Source organism: Xenopus tropicalis, chromosome 6 (genome assembly GCF_000004195.4).
Source record: "Xenopus tropicalis strain Nigerian chromosome 6, UCB_Xtro_10.0, whole genome shotgun sequence".
Lineage (NCBI taxonomy): Eukaryota > Metazoa > Chordata > Amphibia > Anura > Pipidae > Xenopus > Xenopus tropicalis.
The window spans coordinates 120,965,625-120,988,481 of NC_030682.2; the positions used below are offsets into that span (position 1 = coordinate 120,965,625).

Sequence of the window (22,857 nt, forward strand, 5' to 3'; positions counted from 1 at the left end):
ATAGGCTTAGAAGATCCTGTGACCTTGGTTCCTTAATAACCATCTGAAATTGACCAGAGTGCGTGAAGAAACGTTTAATGTCGTGTTAAGCACCGAGAGATATTGTTTGCAGTTGCAATTCCATTTACAAATAACATAAAATGTTTCATTAACACAAAAATTCCCATAGAATTATATTTTCTTCCATTATGACAAAGATTCTCTTTAAAGTGCAGATAAGAATTACTAATGAATGTTATAGAATTAGTAGCCAATACTAGAATTCTGTTTGGGAATGCAATTAATGGACATTTACAACATCCAGCAATATTAACATGAGCTTGGGTTTATATAAAGAGATGCCTTATGTTCTTTGCTCTGCCTGTGGGTGGTATCTTCCCAGCCCTCAATTACCTGCCTCTAGGATCATTGCTGGAACTTTTATGAGACTGAAGTAGGTTTTCTTGTAATATCTTTCTGTATTTACCACCTCTATTTAATCTAGCAAGATGCACACTGCTAATGAATTGCAGCCCTACAACATGTTGCCACCAATGCCATACTTATTTGTAGGTGTGGGCCAACCACATAAAAAGCTCTGCGCAACACTGGCCTGTGTAAGAGGGTGGCACAAAAGAAGCCATCGCTCAAAAACCATGGACTACTAATATCTACCACCAAATGACCATAGGATGGTTGCCTAATGTCCATAGGAATGCTGACTACTGACTAGGGACCTGCTGTCTAATAAGTGGCAATTGCTAACTTCTGAGAGTCTTGCCCTGCATTAAAGGAGAAGGAAAGGCTAGTAAAGAGTTCATCTCAAGCTGCAAGCATACCTTCAGTTCTCTCAATAGTCTCCCCATATTTCTCATGTTCAGATGATCAGAAGCCTCATAGGAAAAAAAACCGCTGAGCTCCATAATGAAAGTTTCCATAATGCCATGCTTCTGCACCAAGACCGGTGTACATGCTCAGTGTGTAAGACTATGAGGAAGCTTTCTGCTGATTGGTTCAGATCACACATTCCTAAGGGGGGGAGGGAGTTCTTAGCATTCTTGAGGGAGGGGGGAGCAGGAGAGAGGAGAGAACTGCGTGTCTCTGGCACAGGAAAACAATGAGAGAACAAATCCTGCTTCTTTTGACAGAGAACTCAGTGCAGCGTTTCTGTGAGTGCTCATGGCTGTATTAACATAGACTTTTCTGATAAAGCTTACTTAGTTTTTACCTTTCCTTCTCCTTTACCTGCCACTAAAGTATTAGAAGATTGCAACCAAATGGCCAGAGGACTGATACCTAGTGGCCAGAGGCCTGCTACATACTGACTAAAGGACTGCTAAATAATGACTAGAGGACTGCCAACTAATATTTGTGTTTCAATGAGTGTCAGTGTGCAGAATCTTTATATAACCAGGCTATATATGGCATCATTGGCTTTATGCCAGTTGCATTTAGCACACCTGATACAAAAATATAGTCACTAGAATCCACCAATAAAATGACTCTAATCATCAACAAACCCATTTTCTGAAACCATGTGACTAGTCTTCTCATTCCATTAGCCAGCTTTCAGGGCCCATCTGCTGCACAAGTCTGTGATACAGCCAGTAGCCCAAGCAGGGGTTGGCTTGCATACTCTAATGCTGTGCAACTGTATTCAAGCAAGCTCTTTTTTATGACAGAAATTTACACTTGGCTTCATGCGCGGCAAGGTTCACCACACAGCTTAATGTGATTTTAATGGTGTACCACATTGTTAAAATTTGCCATTTTACACAATAATTATGCACCTAATGTTTCCCTGCAAAGCAAATATAGCAAATACAGGCTCCTCAGTGATGGACCTGCAGCCTTGGCAGTGAGCGATCTCACTCATGTAGGAGGCATTGCGGGGTGAGGGCCCCTTGTGGTTGTAGAGTCAGATTTGTGGTAGTTACACCGCTGAGCTTGGGATCCTGGGGGCCCAGAGCAAATGTCCTTTCTGCACATGGGTAAAATCAATGTTCAGACATTTTTAAATAATTTGGATTTTGGTGATCCCTTCTCTAGATCGATATTATCCATACTTTTCTACTCTGGGTTATCTCAGATTTCAAGCACAATAAATTTCCCACTGAATTTGAGGCAGATCCATACACCAATCAATAATTGTGAATTTACAATGTCTTTGCAGGGGTGACTGGTAGTGATGGCTCCCATAAAATATCTTCCCATTCCAGTCTGAAAAGGTCACCCTCCAGTCTTTATCACATAAATCACCCTGATTAAGAAGCCTTTGTTTCTGCTGTGCAAAATCAGATTAAACATATCAAAACACAACACATTGCATTGTTACAAACAGATCATATTTATTACTGCAAAATGTAGATACACTGCTTTATAGCATTCTAAAAGTAGAACAGTTGCCATGGGAACCCGTTTTCTCTCTGAAGTGTAATTAATAAGGACGGAGAAAAGTACATTACATATAAATATTCTATTGTATTAGGGAAAAAAATGGTGGTAAAAAGGTTATGCGAGTGTCAGATTGTATTTGTTACAATATCAGCCTTTGGTTTAATTGAACTGTAGCATTGTCCTGAATGACAAAAAACGCATTTGTTACCGGCTTGCCTAATCCGCTATTGCTGGTAATGAAATAGGAAAGCAGGTGTTCTCATTGAATGATATGTTTTAAGTTAATGTGCTGTAGAAATGTACAAGCTGGCGTATCTCTGCCACCCAAACCAACAGAAAGGATTGAGGGAGTCAAATGCAAGAAAATGAATCATGTTGATTATTATGACTTTAAAGCACTTTCACTAAAATATTGATACAGCGGTGGGCTTTTGTCTCAAAGTTGTGGTGGGATATTAAAAGTTTAGACAAGTGGTTTTCACTCTACAATGACTTTAGGGACCTTAGGGAACATACACACCCTGTAGGCTAGTGGTACAGATATGGGACCTGTTATCTAGAATGCTTGGGACCTTGGGTTTTCCGGATAATGGATCTTTCTGTAATTTGGATCTCCATACCTTAAGTCTGCTACAAAATCATTTAAATATTGACTAAACCCAATAGGATTGTTTTGCCTCCAATAAGGATTAATTATATCTTAGTTGGGATCAAGTACAAGGTACTGTTTTATTATTACAGAGAAAAAGGAAATCATTTTCAAAACTCAAAATTATTTGCTTATAATGGAGTCTATGTGAGATGGCCTTTCCGTAATTCGGAGCTCTCTGGATAATGGGTTTCCGGATATGGGGTCTCATACCTGTACGGGGTAGGGAGACTTTGCTGCTACTCATTGTCTCTTGTTATTGCCCAATGGCAAAGGTTTAGGGCTCTGGCACACGGGGAGATTAGTCGTCCGCGGCAAAACTCCCTGTTCGCGGGCGACTAATCTCCCCGTGTGCCAGAGCCCTTAACGGTAGGAATTTTAGAAATATGAATGAGTTGCTAACAACACTCACCCCTTTAGACTTGAGGAACTCAGCTTATATTTAAAGGTGTTGTTCACCCAGAGGCACTCGAGGGCCTGTGCCATCACGTGCGCGTGGGACGTATAGGGGTTTGGTGCCTAGGGCAGCACAGGAGCAAAGCACAGGCCTGTCCTCACTTTTGAGTTTACTTTTAACATGTTAGAAAACAGCAAACTCTTAGCAATTTTTAAATTGCTATTCATTTTTTATATTTAATGAGTTATTTCTGCCTTTTTCCAGCCAAAAAAATATAGCTCTGCGAGGTGACAATTTTATTGTTGTTTCTATTCCCCCAAGAATATATATTCCAGTCTCTCATTCAAGCTACTGCCTGGTTGCTAGGTTAAATTGGTCACTAGCAACCAGGTAGTTGCTGAAATTCGAAACTAGAGAGTTGCTTAAGCAAAAGCTAAATAATTTAAAAACCACAACAAATAAAAAAACAAAGACCAATTGCAAATTATCTCAAAATATCATTCTGTACATAATACTAAGAGTTAAATTAAATGTGATGTAGCCCTTTAGCCAGTGAGGGCAGAAGACTTCATTTAAGAGTGGCTTGGATGACTTTTTGAAGGAACATAATATCCAGGGCTGCACTGATTCAATATTTAGTTTATTACAGGAATGTATATATATATATATATATATATATATATATACATATAGCTATTATATGTGAGTGCATTAATATCACAAATGTTGCTAATCAGATAGATGTTATGATGTTAAAGTCATGTTGGAGCTGGATCCCACAATAACAATCTGTCTGTTCCAATTTCAGCCTCATCCATTTTGTAAGTCAGCAAGCTATCCATTGATCACTGTCTCTGGGATATATTGGCTGCTATTGTGAGATGCCTATATGGTGTTGTCAGCATAGCAGTGATAGCTGAGCCCATGTTTTCTGGTGATATCGCCTAGTGCTAGCATGTAGGCCATAATTAAGCCCATGGACACAACACGCACAGTCTATTGGCTGTATAAGGAAATATTGAACTAATACCTACAGGAAAATTGATCAGCCATCATCAGTGTCCTATTTTTGTTAGTTCAGAAGCCACATTTCTAGTCACTTGTTCAGTATGGGCTTAAATTGTTAAAAGCAACATTTACAGATGGACCGGCCCATTAATGATAAGGGGGGGTATAAGTTATGGGTGCCAAGCTGAGCCCAATTAATTACTACATGAGCCTCTGCTCACAGTCTCACAGTGCAGGGTTGAAAATCTGGCACCAGGGACAAGGAACAACTGCCATGCAATAAACACAGAGTTAGTACACACAGAGCCTTGCGTCCCTGTCACTCCTCGCTTGTGCATTCTGAATGATGTGGAAGCTAAGTGCATTCCAAGGGAAGCCCATACATCACCCACCTCCTGCCCTTCCTGTATGCAGCCCTGTACAACACATTGGCGTGTATAAAGAGAGGCAAAACCTTTGTGCTTTATGCTGGATGCAAAGTGCATGTTATTTGCACCAAAATGTCAGTTAATAAAACAGATGTTCTGATGTGCCCCAGTATGGAGGTTTGACCTTTTGGTTTACTGCCACCAGAATGCCCTTCATATAGATTCACATGTAGAGCATTTTTTGATGTTCCATTTTGTTTTTTTAAAATGTTCTGCAAGTGGTGAAACCCCTTCTGAACTAACCCCAACTCACTATTCATGCCTGACCCATGGTGTGCAGCTATTTTATTTATTTGTATACAACCTATACAACTGACAGACACTGGGTGGAGGGGGGAGAAGGCCTGTTTCAGGATTATTTATCGACAATCGTATTTTTTTTCTGCAGTTCGCTTTTTTTCACGCTAATAATCATGAATTTAAATTATTGTCTAAAAAACACATTTTTTTTATATTTATTAAGCAAAAAAATACAAAAAACTCTAATATCAAATTTTGCAATCGGAAAGCTTGTGGGGGTCAATGGGAGCTGTTCTGGGTAAAATGTTTACATAGGATATTTTTTCAGGTTTTTCAAATTTGTTTAATAAAAAAAAGAAGGAAACATTTGCGTTACGGACCACTAGTTGTGAATCTGCTAGGCAACCAGTCCTTATTGTTTCATGAAAATCATCATGGCATAGATATTTTTAACTTATGATAGAGAGATGCTAAGCATTCCCTCCACACACAAAGGGGAACATAAGGTCACGAGACACATGCAGAAGGGTAAGAAATACAGACAGATAATTAACACATAATATGCCCAACATGCCCTGCATTAGTTCTCCCCCCAGGGGCACTGAATTAGCCTCTTCTCTTTTAGTTACAGTTTAAGTGATCTAACGCAAGCAGTATTGTGTACAGGGGAAACAGCAATGTACATACAAATACACCTGTAGCAGAACACAGCAGCCCTTCTAACAATGTAGCTTCTCCCCCCAAATTTTCCCCTATTAAAAGAATCACTTCTGTACAAGTATTATAAAGGAAAAACGCTCCCCTTTTTGACACAAGCTCATTCAGTTGGGCTTAAATGGTCTGTATACACCTAAAAATGAGCACAATAAATAGGACTTGGGTTGAAATTACATTCTGCCTATAGTATTAATTTAGAAAAAAAAATCCATATTTTCCCATTTTTTTGCCATTATAAAGCACTATTTTGAAATTTGAGTTATTTTCACTGAACTTGAACCCCCTTCCTCAGTTGTTAGGAGCTTCCTATCTACCTTGGAACAAACGAACCAACCCATCTCTTCTCTAAGCAGCAGCCTTGGAGCAGCTAATTATCATGGGGCTTCTCAGTGGACTGGTAATTAGTTTTATAAGGTCCTCTGAGATTCTTTGGGACAAGTGACAGGAAGTACTAAAGTGAAATTGGCTTCATATTCTAGTTTAGTGCTAAAAATAACATAAACCATTAAGATATTCTATTTATTGAGCTTCATTGAGTTGAAAAGAGGTGTATACTGTCTCTTTAAGTAAAAACACAATGCATATAAATATATTTTTAACACTGATACCTAATTCAACATATTGAAAGGAAACCATGTAGAAACCATACCCCTATCCTATTATTTGATAACCATATCCCTTATGGGTCATGTAACCACCCCCTCACCTTTTCCCATTGTCAAGTGATGGATTTTGGGACTTGAAGCCTTTTTCCTTCCCTGGAATTAAAGTGCTTTCCTGTGAATCTGTGCGTAGGGTTGCTACCTCACCCCTTTAATACCAGGCACATATTGAACCCACAATCTTGCATGGCTAATTAGCAATTAATTTAGATGCATGCTGCATGGCTGCACATAAATCATTTCAGACTGCAGCATGCATTTAAATGAATTGCTAACTAGCCATGCAGGATGTGGATTCAATATGGGGCGAGATGACAACCCTATCTGTGCACCATCCACTATGGAAAGTAAAGGGACTTTCATTTATTAAAAAATCTCCTTTTATTATAGAATACATATTTTTCCTTCAAATGATGCGAGACTACTTGTGTCATCTGTTATACAGCACTGTATTGGCAGCATGAAATAAATATCAGTTTCCATATACTTTCCTGCCATCAGTGCCTTTCTATTTATAGATGTGACCCAAATCGCTGCCAATTTTCTGTGTTATTACTAAAGCTATTCTCAGGAGAATGGGGGGGGGTCTCTTTGCGTTTGTTTATCATCAGGAAATCCAGGACGGAAGGAAGTTGTCAAACTGGCATAACTGCAGATACAACAAGGCTAATATATTCAGATTTTGTACTTATATATTCTGAGAATGCCTTTGTGTGTTTTTATTCTATAAATATGTGTATTATAATACAGTAGGAACAGCTGATTCTTGGTATGTTTATGGTTTGCAGTTTGCATTTAATGGTCTATTGGCCTATATATGAACATCAGGGCAAAATGGCACCCCATTACCCTTTCTATAAATATAGTGCTGCCTGTTCTGTATTTATAAGACGTGAGCAATATGTGGGCTTCACCTTGAAAGGCAAAATGCGCAATGGGAGTGTCATCAAGCTTTGCTCCCAAAGCACTTCAGTGACCCTCGCATTGCTTTGTGGTATATCAGTTCATCTGAATTACTTGCATACACTTCCTTATACAGGTATGGGACCTATTATCCAGAATGCTTGGGACCTGGGGTTTTCCGTATAAGGGATCTTTCCGTAATTTGGATCTCCATATGTTAAGTCTGCTAAAAAATCATTTAAATATTGAATATACCCAATAGGATTGTTTTGCCTCCAATAAGGTTTAATTATATCTTAGTTGGGATCAAGTACAAGGTACAAGGAAAAAGGAAATCATTTTTGAAAATTAGAATCATTTGCTTATAATGGAGTCTATGGGAGGTGGCCTTTCCATAATTCGGAGCTTTCTGGATAATGGGTTTCTGGATAAGGGATCCCATACCTGTAATGTATGTGGCAATAAATCTACACCACGCGCTGGTTCACTAAAGCCTATTTCACATTACTGCTAGAAGCCGACTGTCATTGGATTCCGAGTTGCAGAGATGTCAATGATGTCACGAGAGTCATAATGAGAAAGTCCCACGTTCTATTAAATCCAATTCTTCTTTACACTAAGTGATAACATGAAATAAGGCTAAAAAACCCACAGTGGATCATTATCTCCCTCATGACATGGGGTCAGTTGACATTTCTGCAACTTTTGAAGTCGTAGTCCAGTAACAGTAAGATAGGCTCAGGTTTATCACTGGGGGTTAATATATTACTTTTTACAACTTTAAAAATATATTTTTGCATTTCTGTGCGGAATAAAGTTTTATTGATTATCACCTTTTTCTGCTTCAGAACTGCACTTAATTATTAGCTGTTTAAGACTCCTTTCCTCATCTCAATCCCAACATCTCATCTCAGCAGAACATAGCACACCTACCCCCATATGTAATTAAATGCACTAAGTTTGCACAGGAGCAGTAACCCATAGCAACCAATAGGATGTTTGCTTTTAAACAGGTAACCAGTAAATTCTAACTCCTGATTGGTTGCTATGGGTTACTGTGCATGGGCAAACTTAGTGCCTTTTATTACAAACCCCATGACAGTTTTTGTTCCACACACTTAAAGGAACAGTAAACCCAAAAAATGAATATTTCCCCACCATAGCTACACAGAACACAGAAGCTTTGTTTATATAAACAATAGTAGGGTTTCTGAAGCAAACACACATCTTTTACCAGTGCAGGGCAGCAGTACATTAAATTTTATAAACTTTAATTTTTTTGGTGTTCATGTTTCTTTATGGTGGCCAAACATACAAACAATGGTTTGAGTCACCTATGTAGTTGCAATTGCCTTGGTGAGTCCACACTTACCTTTTAGTATAATTGAGATACAGGTATGGGACCCGTTGTCTGGAAACCTGTTATATTACGGGAAGTCCATCTCCCATTATAATCAAACAATTCAAATTTTTAAAAATAGTTTTGTTTTTCTCTGTAATAATAAAACAGTACTTTGTACCTGATCCCAAATAAGATATAATGTATCCTTATTGGGGGCAAACATTCTCAGTGGGTTTATTTGATGTTTAAATTATTTTTTATTACACTTTAGGCATGGTGATCCAAATTATGGAATCCACAAAATCCCTAGGTCCCAAGCATTCTGGATAACAGGTTCCATACCTGTACTATTTGTTTGTTCCATTTAACATATGAGCAAATTAATGCTGGTGATAAAAGCAAATGGATAGATCAAAAACAGTATAAATAGTAACGATATCGGACCCTTTATCCAGAAACACATCCAGAAAGTTCCAAATTACGGAAAGGCCATATCCCATAGACTCTACTGTAATCAAATAATTCATATTTTTAAAAATGGTTTCCTTTTTCTCTGTAATAATAAAACAGAACCTTGTACTTGATCCCAACTAAGATATAATTAATCCTTATTGGAGCCAAAACAATCCTATTGGGTTTAATTACTGTTTAAATATTTTTTTTAGTAGACTTAAGGTAGGAGATCGGGTCCCGAGCATTGTGGATAACGGGTCCCTTACCTGTACTATATTCCCTATATCGATAATGTATTTTTTAGCTGCCAAAACTTATGGGGGAAAAGGTTGTTCAATGCAATGGATTCTCCATACCTTCCTTCACACTTGGGGCATTGTAAGTGATAAAATGGAGTGTACAAAGCTTTATAAAATATTCTCACAGAATCGCCCAAATAAACACGGCACAGTAGAGTGCCTCTAACACTGTCACAGCATACTGCAAGGTATTAGTGCTTTATAACTAAAATGAACCCATCACAGCACATAAACAAGTATTATGAAATGGAATTTGGAAACATTAAACACGTCAATGTATATTAGTGTCAATGTATGGAACCATATGCTTTTATAGTAAAACACCGGATTATGTAAAATGTGCATTTATGTGCCCTACGACAAAGACAAACATATGTTCATGAGTCAGGTGCAGTTCCCATCGGTGTATTACATGGGGAATCCTGTATGGCGTCTCCTGCCTCTTGCACTATGCCCAAAGCGCTGGCTTTAATCTGTCATTTATATCAGCTTGAACAGGGTGGAGTAAAGGGGGGATTTAGAGGGAGATATATATACTATAGTAGTTACAGTAAGTTATAAGTAAGTTATAGTAAGTACAGGTATAGGACCTGTTATCCAGAATGCTCGGGACCTGGACTGAATAAGGGGCCTTCCCAGATAATGAATCTTATACTGGTATAAATCTGGGCATTTATTGTTGTAGGCAGAACTCTACAGATAAAACTGTGTATAAGCTGCCAGATGTAAGGTTTTCTACATTGCTAATATAATAGATTTGACAGATGTATTGTAGCCCTAGCAGTTCTGTGAGTGATTTTTATAAAGAGCCCTTATGGACATGCAGGACTGTGCTGTAATATATACGCAGCAACTGTATACATTGAGTACGTTTCCCAGAGCTCTGCTTATTAATAGCTGGGAATCTGTGTGATCTCTCTCTGAGAAAAGAAATGGTTTCAGTTTATGGTTTTGAAGCAAATAATAAAAACGACTTCTGTTTAAGACATGGGTTTTGTACATGAAAGTCTGAGAGAGCCACCTGCTGGTTATAACAGATTATTATGATTTTAATAGTGTTGCTAGGATGCATTACTGGTAGTTCCTAGCTCAAATAACAGAACTATCCTTTTTTAAAGCTACTATAAACAATCAAGACTGCTATTGGTGCTCTTAGAGTATTACCAAATGCCTCTGAATGTGAAGAATTGCCTGTTTTGGTACCCCACTTAAATATAATTGCTATTAAAAGCACAGTTTGTCTGCCCCTTGCTATTCTCTGCACTGGTCATTCTGAGGAAGCCAACTGATTACAGAACTGTGTTGGCTGAGAGCTGACTTGCTGCATTGTTTCAAGAGTCAGATCCAAGGGTACAGACAGCTACTGCTCTCAGTTGAAGTTACATCAACAAATAATTTTAAAACCACTGGCATTTTTTAATATATATATATATATATATAAAGGCTGTGGAAGCAGCCGAAACGTCAGTTGTATGCTGTGAAAATAAATCATCGTTTTCCTCTACTAAGACCTGTGAGTGCGGTATCTTTTCCTGTGACATGTCTTCTGAATTGTTAATACTGCACCCAGGCATCCAGAGTTTTCTTAAACGTGAGTGCCAGCTCCCAACAGACTATATATATATATATATATATATATATATCTATTCCACTGACGGCACTCACCAATCACAGGCCACACGCCGGGTGCTCACCAAAAATATTCACACAGCTGTAGTAGAAAGCACTCACGGCTTCAATTGTTCAAAAATATCAAAAAAGTTTTATTGCTCCACACTCACATCGACGCGTTTCGATCCACAAGGGACCGTCGTCAGGATAATACCCAGAAGTGACCACGGTGTTTAAATAGTGCATACAACCAATCATTATACATACCCAATTAAACATGATAATATATCCAAATTCATACCCTCCCATCTAAAGGGGAAATAACAGTGCTGATTTATATACATATCTATCATAACATTTCCCTCGTATTAATCAAAAACGTGATTAAAAAGTGAATAAATAGTGATTAAAACAAATAGAGATCATATATAAATTTTCAAAAGCTTCGCAATCACCTAGGCATCATAATTAGTCGGGGGCTAACCAGAGGAGAATAAGCTTTCCATCTGGAATAAGACAAAAGATAAAAAATATAAATTTTATGTCAAAGAATACAAATTTGTAGATGCACACTAGATCACTAGGGGCTAACCAGAGGAAAATAAGCTTTCCAGCTGGAATAAGACAAAAGGTAAAAAATATAAATTTTATGTCAAGGAATACAAATTTATAGATGCACACTAGGTCACCCATAGTATTCCAAGTCCCCTCACTGTAATTCGCCATTAGCAAACCCCTAATGAGAAGAAGCCCTGATAGTTAAGATAATCTCTAGAGGTTAAAAATATCTCATGACCAAAACACACATATATTTAAATAAGATGCTCTTATTGAGCCATCTCATAGTTCACGAGGAATCCTAGGGAACCCGCTCACAAAAAACATGATAATGATTGCATTTCATTTAGCCCCCGAGGAGCTATAGTGTCCAACATGTGTATCCATCTTGCCTCTTTTTGCAACAATCTTTTGGCTCGATCGCCACCTCTAGGCAACATTGGTACATGGTCAATCAAAATCGCCCGAAGTGTGGGAAGTGGATGTTTCATCAACATAAAATGTCTCGCTAGAGGGGTATCTGCTTTACCCGTAGTAAGTGCCAGCCGTATAGTCGATCTATGATTGTTCATCCGTAGTCTAAATGGGGTAATGCATTTCCCAATATAATACAGTCCACAAGGACATGTAATACAATAAATAACATAATCAGATAGGCAAGTCAATCTGTATCGTATTTGGAAGCGTTTCCCACGGTGTGGATGTGAAAAGGAGTCACCAATAAGTAAACACCCACAAGTTTTACAGCCACCACACCGGTAGCATCCATTCTTTTGTGTATTTAGCCATGTCTTTATGTTACATTTTGGAAAATCAGTAATCATCAACATGTCACGTAATGAACGACCTCGGCGGTAAGCACATCTAGGTGGTGGAGTATTTAGGAAAGGCAGTCCTGAGGCAACATACCAGGCGGGGGGGGAGGCACTCGCAGGGGCAGACCACCAAGAAAACCGACAATGTGATTTTTAATCTAAGCCAACATGTGTTGACACAGGGTGAGTTTTCCCTTTTGTCACGAGGTCTAACATTTGTACCAGTTAATAGAAATGATCCATTTGACTTTGAGGTAGACCTCTTCCGTTTTCAGCGTAAGTTGAAGCTGAGAGATCACTTCAAAGACAAGACTGATAATGGTAGACAAATTGAGAAATTTCGCCCTGTTAGTACATTTGATCCTCCGAATTTGGCGACATCAATCAAAACTTACTGTGGTATTGTACAACAGGATTGTAAGGAACTTTTTAAAGGGAAAGAAAAATTTTATTCAAATTTAACCAAAATTGAACAAGAAGCAATTAAAACTTTACAACAAGATCGTGAGTTAATTATACGGCCAGCAGATAAAGGGGGCTCGGTTGTCCTACTGGACCGCTCCTATTATAGACAGGAGCTATTACATCAATTATCTGATGGGGTAACTTATGAGAAATTGTCGAGAGATCCAACTGACACATTTAAGTTAAAATTGAGAACACTGTTAGATACAGCTGTTACAGCAGGTTGGATCAGCGAGGATTGTTTCAACTATTTATTGGTTGAACATCCAAGGTGTCCAATCATATATACACTTCCTAAAGTGCACAAGAATTTATCTAAACCACCGGGCCGCCCAATTATCTCGGCGTGTGGCTCATTATTTTCTAATGTGGCTTGTTATATAGATAGCTACTTACAACCACTGTGTGCAAAACTACCATCCTATATAGCTGATACTTCAGCTTTATTGAATATTGTGAAGCGTATGGGCCCATTACCATCAGACACTATCTTTGCAACATTGGATGTATGTAGCCTATATACTATAATACCTTTGATTGATGGTATGGTAGCATGTAGGGAAGCGTTATTAGGGGGGCATACAGGGGGTCCACCCATTGAATTTCTATGCTCTTTACTTGAATTGACACTTACATGTAATTACTTTAGGTTTGAGCAGACATTCTATCTGCAGAAAACCGGAACGGCGATGGGTTCTAATGTGGCCCCCTCATATGCGAATCTATTTATGGGGTTATATGAACATACTTTCATTTACCCTAAATATCAAGATGGACTTATGCTATATTGTAGATTTATCGATGATATTTTGATTATATGGCGAGGGGACCACATTGGAATACAAACACTGGTGACGGAATTGAATGCTCAGCCTACACCTGTGAGATTTACTTTAAATTGGCATGCAGATACTATTGATTTTTTAGATGTAAGATTATTTCGGTCAGAGCAGGGGGTAGGTACTACATTGTACCGTAAAGATACAGACCGTAACACGATACTACATTCCCAGAGTTTTCACCCCCCCTCAATTAAGAAATCCATTCCATATACTCAGTTTTTGAGAGTGTTTAGGATTAATTCTGATTGTGCAGCAGCAGAACTACAGGCAGTGGAAATGCTTGAGCGTTTCCTGGAACGGGGATATTCTTTAGACTCGTTAAATATGGCATTGGATAAGGCTCGTAACAGGAACAGAGAGCGAAAGATATAGAACAAGACTCCTCACAGAGAATGGTATTTGTTACTGATTTTACACCAGTAGGTGATCAAGTAAATCGTATTATAAAAAAGCATTGGCCTATTTTGCAACTAGACTCAGGACTGCCTTTCCTAAATACTCCACCACCTAGATGTGCTTACCGCCGAGGTCGTTCATTACGTGACATGTTGATGATTACTGATTTTCCAAAATGTAACATAAAGACATGGCTAAATACACAAAAGAATGGATGCTACCGGTGTGGTGGCTGTAAAACTTGTGGGTGTTTACTTATTGGTGACTCCTTTTCACATCCACACCGTGGGAAACGCTTCCAAATACGATACAGATTGACTTGCCTATCTGATTATGTTATTTATTGTATTACATGTCCTTGTGGACTGTATTATATTGGGAAATGCATTACCCCATTTAGACTACGGATGAACAATCATAGATCGACTATACGGCTGGCACTTACTACGGGTAAAGCAGATACCCCTCTAGCGAGACATTTTATGTTGATGAAACATCCACTTCCCACACTTCGGGCGATTTTGATTGACCATGTACCAATGTTGCCTAGAGGTGGCGATCGAGCCAAAAGATTGTTGCAAAAAGAGGCAAGATGGATACACATGTTGGACACTATAGCTCCTCGGGGGCTAAATGAAATGCAATCATTATCATGTTTTTTGTGAGCGGGTTCCCTAGGATTCCTCGTGAACTATGAGATGGCTCAATAAGAGCATCTTATTTAAATATATGTGTGTTTTGGTCATGAGATATTTTTAACCTCTAGAGATTATCTTAACTATCAGGGCTTCTTCTCATTAGGGGTTTGCTAATGGCGAATTACAGTGAGGGGACTTGGAATACTATGGGTGACCTAGTGTGCATCTATAAATTTGTATTCCTTGACATAAAATTTATATTTTTTACCTTTTGTCTTATTCCAGCTGGAAAGCTTATTTTCCTCTGGTTAGCCCCTAGTGATCTAGTGTGCATCTACAAATTTGTATTCTTTGACATAAAATTTATATTTTTTATCTTTTGTCTTATTCCAGATGGAAAGCTTATTCTCCTCTGGTTAGCCCCCGACTAATTATGATGCCTAGGTGATTGCGAAGCTTTTGAAAATTTATATATGATCTCTATTTGTTTTAATCACTATTTATTCACTTTTTAATCACGTTTTTGATTAATACGAGGGAAATGTTATGATAGATATGTATATAAATCAGCACTGTTATTTCCCCTTTAGATGGGAGGGTATGAATTTGGATATATTATCATGTTTAATTGGGTATGTATAATGATTGGTTGTATGCACTATTTAAACACCGTGGTCACTTCTGGGTATTATCCTGACGACGGTCCCTTGTGGATCGAAACGCGTCGATGTGAGTGTGGAGCAATAAAACTTTTTTGATATTTTTGAACAATTGAAGCCGTGAGTGCTTTCTACTACAGCTGTGTATATATATATATATATATATATATATATATATATATATATAAATGTTGATTTTGTTTTTTTTCTTTTAATTAGATAAAATGTTTATTTTAGGATCACATCCACTTTAATACACATATCTGAGAAGCAAAGGAGAAATTTTGTATGGCCCATGCTTTACATATGCTTTTGCACACACAAAACTGAAGTTTGTTTTAATGTTTTGATCCCCAGTAAAGGTAGCCGTATGCAGACCAACAAAAGCTCCAGCAGCTGATCGGCCAGTGTATGGGGCCCTCCAATGGGCATACCCATTATCTGCCCGGAAATCAGCAAGATCCGGCAGGTTTCATTTTCCTGTTTGATCAAGGACCAGATCTGCGTGTTGTTGGGGTCCTTAAACAGACACTCTGCATAGTGGCAATTATGATCCCATTGTTGGCCCAAGATCTTTTAATGTATGCCAACTTTACTGGGTTAAGCAGGCAAACAAAACTGGGGTTCAAAACCGGGTAACTCTTGGGAAACCCGGAGCAGTTGACAGGTATGCATGGTAACACTGTGCTCTGTACCACTGTCTATAGGAGTTAAAATAATGCCAGTGGTGGGAAGAGATAATGTCCAGGGGATACAACAGTACTGTGGTACCTGATACATTAACTGTTTTAACTAAAACAGTGATATTGGCCACACTCACTGGCACTTACCATGTAGCAAATATTGCTTTGCTTAGGGGCTGATTTACTAACCCACGAATCCGACCCGAATTGGAAAAGTTCCGACTTGAAAACGAACATTTTGCGACTTTTTCGTATGTTTTGCGATTTTTTCGGATTCTTTACGAATTTTTCGTTACCAATACGATTTTTGCGTAAAAACGCGAGTTTTTCGTATCCATTACGAAAGTTGCGTAAAAAGTTGCGCTTTTTTCGTAGCGTTAAAACTTACGCGAAAAGTTGCGCATTTTTCGTAGCGTTAAAACTTAAAAGGTGCAAAGTTTCGCGTAAGTTTTAACGCTACGAAAATGCAAGTTTTAACGCTACGAAAAATCGCCAGATTTTACGCAACTTTCGTAATGGCTACGAAAAACTCGCGTTTTTACACAAAAATCGTATTGGTAACGAAAAATTCGTAAAGAATCCGAAAAAATCGCAAAACATACGAAAAAATCGCAAAATACCGATCATTACGAAAAAAACGCAATCGGACTCATTTCGACCCGTTCGTGGGTAAGTAAATCAGCCCCTTAGTGTGCCAACCCTCATGCTAGATGGCAAATTCACATTGCTATACAATCCATCAAAATGGGGGGGGTAACAAATATCTTTAACACTAATAGCATTAAAAAGAAGAACTCAGAGTCAGTGTTAATATAGTTTAGCAAGAAAGGCATGCTGGGAAAGTGGAGCAGATTGGTTTCAGTTACACCGCACAAATAGATAAGCAACCAAAATCCCTCATTGAAATATGAAGACTGCTGAGAAGTTGGGTTATTAAGTAGCAAATCTGCAGTGGGATTTTTTTCCCCTTGAAAACCAGATCAATAAAATGTCCTTTCGCCATATTGTCCAAAAATTGATTGTATTCTTTCTGTTTATCCCTTTAACAGAGAAGTATACATGTTTGGTTTAATGCTTGCTAACTATTTAACTGACTGGTGGGAATATAATACATTAAATAATATATTTACCATCCTTAATCATAATTAGGCACATGCTGCTGCTATTAAACTTTACAAATGTAGCAGACTTTATTGATCTGCCATTAATATTTTAGTATTTTGCTGCTGCTGTGTTTCAAGCCTCCCCAGCAGGCAGTAGACTGCCGTAATACATATAAATAATGCAATTAGTCTCTTTAGAAATACCCTGTGCCTTTGCAAAAGTAGCACAAGAGCCTAACTGATGTGGATTTGAAGCAGAATGCCTGGCCCTTTACATAAGCAAACAACAAGCTACCATGTATCGAAATTGATTTACTAGGAATTCTTACACACCACTTTTCATAGAAGTACTAAACATTTGCTGAAATTTCTTTTTTTTCTACTTCTGGGGCAACGACTGCCTGGCACAGCTGGTCAATCACCTGCAACTAGGGTGACCAGATTCCAGCTAGCAGGGCTGAACCGATTGCAGTTTAAATGAAATGCAATAAGTGCTGCCCTGCAACATGTATTTATCTATTTATTTAGATATGTCCCTGAATTTTCAAGTGATCTGGTCACCTTACCTGCAACATCAGGCATGGGTTATTGGCATTGGAGTATGTAGCCAAGTTCATGAGGGTTGTATCCTGAAATTTCAGTCTGTTGATCAGTTCTGATGGAGGGCTACGGCCATTGAATGGGCAAATTGGCTTACACAGCTTATTCTGCCGTATTCAAAAGGCATATTGAGAGGTCATTATGTACAAAATACATTTTCATACAAGAACATGCCCCCCCTCCTTCATAAGTGAGTTCAAATAGCATAACAGGTGTTTCTTATTTTCTTAGAACAACCCTTAGGGTTAAGGTTTGAGGTACCCTTCCAATTTTGTGTACACCTAGTAATCATATTAAAAAATAAATATAAATATCAAATCCAGATATGAACAGTATACATTACAAAAACAACTACTAAGTGGTAGAGTTGCAAAGATTCTGCCCTTTTCTCAATAATTACCATTCATGACAATGGCAAAGTTTAATATATGTCATGGTCACAATTTCTTATTTAAATGTCTTAGATACAGAAGACATTTTAGAACCTTGTCTTTGCCATATTTGTATTGAATTCTAACAGGGGCAGGATTAATGTGCATCATAAGCTTAACTGGCCCAAATAGGCATCCACTCTCAAACAACAGACATTTTAAGATAATCGAGGTCCAGGGAATACGTTGTTTATCACTGAGGTCAAGGGAATCACCATGTCTGATCAGTTGCATACCTTCAAAGACGTCCATCTTTGAAGCTATCCAACTAATGAGACATGGACCATACAATTAGATATCAACCAATCTGCCCATCTATTAGTAACAAATTTTTCACTGTTCGACAGCTACAGATTACAGGAATCCAAATACAATCCATAGCTATCCAGTCCAAGCCCCATATTACTGGCAGAAACATTTCTGCCAATGATGTAGCTGTATAAACAAGCGAGCTTTAAAATCAGCCAGAACCTCAAACCATCTTTTTAACTTTAATGCTTTACAAATAGGTCCCTTGGCTGCCCTCTGCCCTACCACTCTACCTATTTGGTGATAAGTTCTGGTGAAAATATTATTTTCAAAATATATTTAGACTACCAATGATATACTGGAAGCATTGCATGATGATTGCTGTTGATTTCATAAGCCATTACTGTAGCAATCGTTTTGAGATGAAGAGTAACTGGCAGTTAGATATGGGTGCAGACCTCCAGAAAAAAATCAGATTGAATATTATGATAAGAAATGCAACAATAATATAACTTATAAAGATGTAACCTTACCAAAAGAGATGTTAGTCAGAAGGGCTTCAATTACCACAATAAATGGCAGCTTTAGGGTTGCTGGATAAACAAAAAGTATTTTTTTCATTTCTAATAAATCTTTATTTTCTGTTTTGTTTTTCAGATTTTGGCCATTATATCAATCCTGTTCATCGTACTGTCAACCATTGCATTATCACTGAACACACTTCCTGATTTGCAAGAAACTGACGAGTTTGGACAACCCAATGACAACCCACAGCTGGCACACGTTGAAGCTGTATGCATTGCTTGGTTCACCATGGAGTATCTTCTGCGTTTCCTTTCTTCTCCAAACAAATGGAAGTTTTTCAAAGGTCCTTTGAACATCATTGATCTGTTGGCCATTTTACCATATTATGTCACCATTTTCCTCACTGAGTCAAACAAAAGTGTGCTTCAGTTCCAGAATGTAAGGCGTGTTGTCCAAATATTTCGAATCATGAGGATATTGCGAATCCTTAAGTTGGCCAGACATTCCACGGGGCTTCAGTCATTAGGATTTACCCTCAGACGGAGTTACAATGAACTGGGATTACTAATATTATTTTTGGCAATGGGGATTATGATTTTTTCCAGTTTGGTGTTTTTTGCTGAAAAAGATGAGGACGCAACAAAGTTTACTAGCATACCAGCATCATTTTGGTGGGCTACAATTACCATGACTACAGTTGGCTATGGGGACATATATCCTAAGACATTACTAGGTAAAATAGTTGGGGGTCTTTGTTGCATTGCTGGTGTGTTGGTTATAGCATTGCCTATACCAATTATAGTGAATAACTTTTCTGAGTTCTACAAAGAGCAGAAACGGCAGGAGAAGGCAATAAAGAGAAGAGAGGCACTTGAAAGGGCAAAGAGAAATGGAAGCATCGTGTCTATGAATCTTAAAGACGCATTTGCACGCAGTATGGAACTGATTGATGTTGTAGTAGATAAATCAGCAGATGGGTCTAATAAAATGGAGAAGCCAAGTGATAATCATTTATCCCCAAGTCGATGGAAATGGTCACGAAGGACTTTATCTGAAACAAGTTCAAACAAATCATTTGATAATAAGTATCAGGAGGTGAGTCAACACGATTCCCAAGAACAACTCAACAATGCTTCTTCTAGCCCACAGCATCTCAGTGCTCAAAAACTAGAGGAGCTGTACAATGAGATAACAAAAGCTCAGTCACATCCCAGTGTCAATTCATCCTTCCAGGAACAGGCTGCTGTTCCACCTGCATATGAAGAAGAAATAGAAATGGAGGAGGTTTCAACAAAAAAGACTCAACTTTCAGTGGCTCAGAAAGATATAGTCACTGACATGAGAAGTGTTTCCAGCATAGATAGTTTTGCAAGTTGTGCAACTGATTTTACAGAAACAGAAAGATCTCCCCTTACGCCATACCCTGGAAGTAACCTTGAAATCCGGTTCCCTTCCTACACAGTGCCTGAGGAAGGCCATGACGGGAACGTGACTCAGATTTTGCCACGCTCCAAATACATGGGTTTTGCTCCCAAAGATGTTACTTTTGAATATAAGTTATCTGAGCGTTCTAATAAAAATGATAATGGAACCCCTAAAATATTACTGCAAGACCAAGCTGGAAATGAAGTAGAAAGCCCTGAATGCTCTCTGAGAAGGAATAATCCCCTAAGATCACGGTCTCTCAAAGTCAATTTCAAAGAAGGAAAGGGCATGTCTCAAGCAGGCCCAACAAACTTTACAAGTGCTTTGCCAGTAAACATGATAGACCATCCCTTGTACACCCATCTGCAGCTAAGCACAATTTTCCTGCGAGATTATCCATCTCAGGAGCAGCCATCAAACTTGCAAACAGATTCATCAAGTGAGCATTCCAGATCCTTGCAGGTGTCTCCAAAGCATAATCCCAAACTTTTTGCGCTCCCTTCGAACATGAAAAGCAGTTTCACTGAAATTGGCACCGAAGACGAAGACTTTATGCAAATTTGTGGCGAAAAAAACAATACTCAGGAGAACATGAAAACAAACTGCACTGAGGAAAAGCCTGAAGGACACTTTGTGAACCTTGAAACGTCTGTGCTCTCACCACAGAAAATCGTAAGTCAGAACTGTACTCAGGACATTTACCTCCCAGAGGTGGATTCAAATCAGGAAACAAATCAGGAAGAGAGCAAGGTGGAAAATCATCTGTTTGTCCCAGAAGTCCACCCGGACACGGGGGAGACAGGTTATTGTCAAACACGTGAGACCAGCATGTGACTAGTTGCAAAAGCAATAATGACTTAATGACTTTTCCCCCCAAAAGCACTAAGGATGGTTATGCCTGCAAACTGAAGAAGAGAAGCTTTGAGGATGAACACAAACCATTAATTTTGCATGGCATGAAGGATTGCTTAGTTTCTATAGTTCATGAGATACACTTTTTTTTAAACAAGACACAAGATGTTTCTAATAAAGAGAGCGTTGCTCTGAGCTGCTGTACTGCATATCCTGGCATTTTGATCTTTTAAACTGTAGGTGATGCCCGTCCTGCAGCACTCTAGCATGCTAGGCGTTGTAATTGATTCACAGCTATAGGGCAGCAGTTGGGATTAAGAAGTCAGCGCATACATGCCGAAGGATAAGGTGCTTTGAGCTTTAAGAAAGCCTACATGTGTACATATGTTACCTAGAAGAGAGAGTTTTAAAAGTATATAGGGTATATATATATATGAATATACTGTATATGGGAAACTGGGGCATAGGTACTTCCTTCACAGTATACACTGCTCAGAGGATCTGTACAGACATGTTGCACAATTGCAACCATTGCATGACTTTGTCCAGTGCTCTACAGGTCTGCATTCCAATGCACTGATCTCCGTTGTGTGGCAGGCTTTAGTAACACTGGAAATGTTATGCAGATTAAATATAACGCTTTGTGTTCGGGAAACATTTGTTGGTATATATGAAGAGAATATTTTTTATTTATTGTGCTATAAATCACTGCAGATTTTTTGCTGTGCATAATAACTGTTTTTTTTCCCTTTTTGTTTTTTTCATTTCTTATTAAAAATAAAGTTACAAAAAATAGGCGAGATTTGTTGACCAGATTCACGGGTGTGAAGACTGATGTTTTGCCAATATGTTATCAATAATAATGTCCCACAGTCAGATCCAAAGGTACATTTATTGATCGCCACATAACTAGTGCCAATTGCCTCGATATAACCCCCTTTGTCTGTCCATATTTAATGTCATTTTTTCTTTGGTCCAAATTTCTGTATGTTGTATTTTCTCTGTTAAGTGCTTATTTCTTTTATTTAGTGAAAATGTCATTTCAGCACACACCCCTGTCCGCACACACAAAAATACATCCGACACAGTTTTAGCATATTCATAGATTCTCCATTAAATACTGTTGTAGAGAAAGACTCATTTTGACATTCTGTGTTATTAAATAAACAGGGGAAGGGCAACTCTGGCACCTTATAATATACGGGTATAGGAGAGAGTTCATTTGACATATACTATGTAACGCACAGCTACCCTAAACCATATACAGCTCAGGTTTGGTATTGAATGCTTATTTCTTATTAAATGCACATTCTGTCTTTCCCACTAAGCCTGTTTTATTATTCAAATTACACAATAACAATAGACAAAGGAGTGCACAAAGCAGGTAAGGATCCTTCTGGCTCTGCAATAAAGGCATATGAACCTAGAGAATTAGAAAAGTCCCTGAAAGAAACTTCAGAATATTTGCTCACCAGTGTTACGGTTCAAGATGTAATCTTTGAAAATTGTTTAATCAGATTGCACAGTAACA

The 22,857-nt window shown here is 38.3% G+C and overlaps 1 protein-coding gene across 1 annotated transcript in view; it reads left to right on the top strand.

Moving 5' to 3' along the window:
- Window positions 1-22,653, top strand: part of kcnb2 (potassium channel, voltage gated Shab related subfamily B, member 2) — a 118,226-nt gene extending 95,573 nt beyond the window's left edge. Inside the window, exon 3 of the mRNA XM_002937071.4 lies at window positions 19,182-22,653. Coding sequence (XP_002937117.3) covers window positions 19,182-21,308 — 2,127 coding nt within the window. The 3' untranslated portion in view covers window positions 21,309-22,653. The remainder of the gene's footprint in view (window positions 1-19,181) is intronic.
- The last annotated feature ends 204 nt before the right edge of the window (window positions 22,654-22,857 follow it).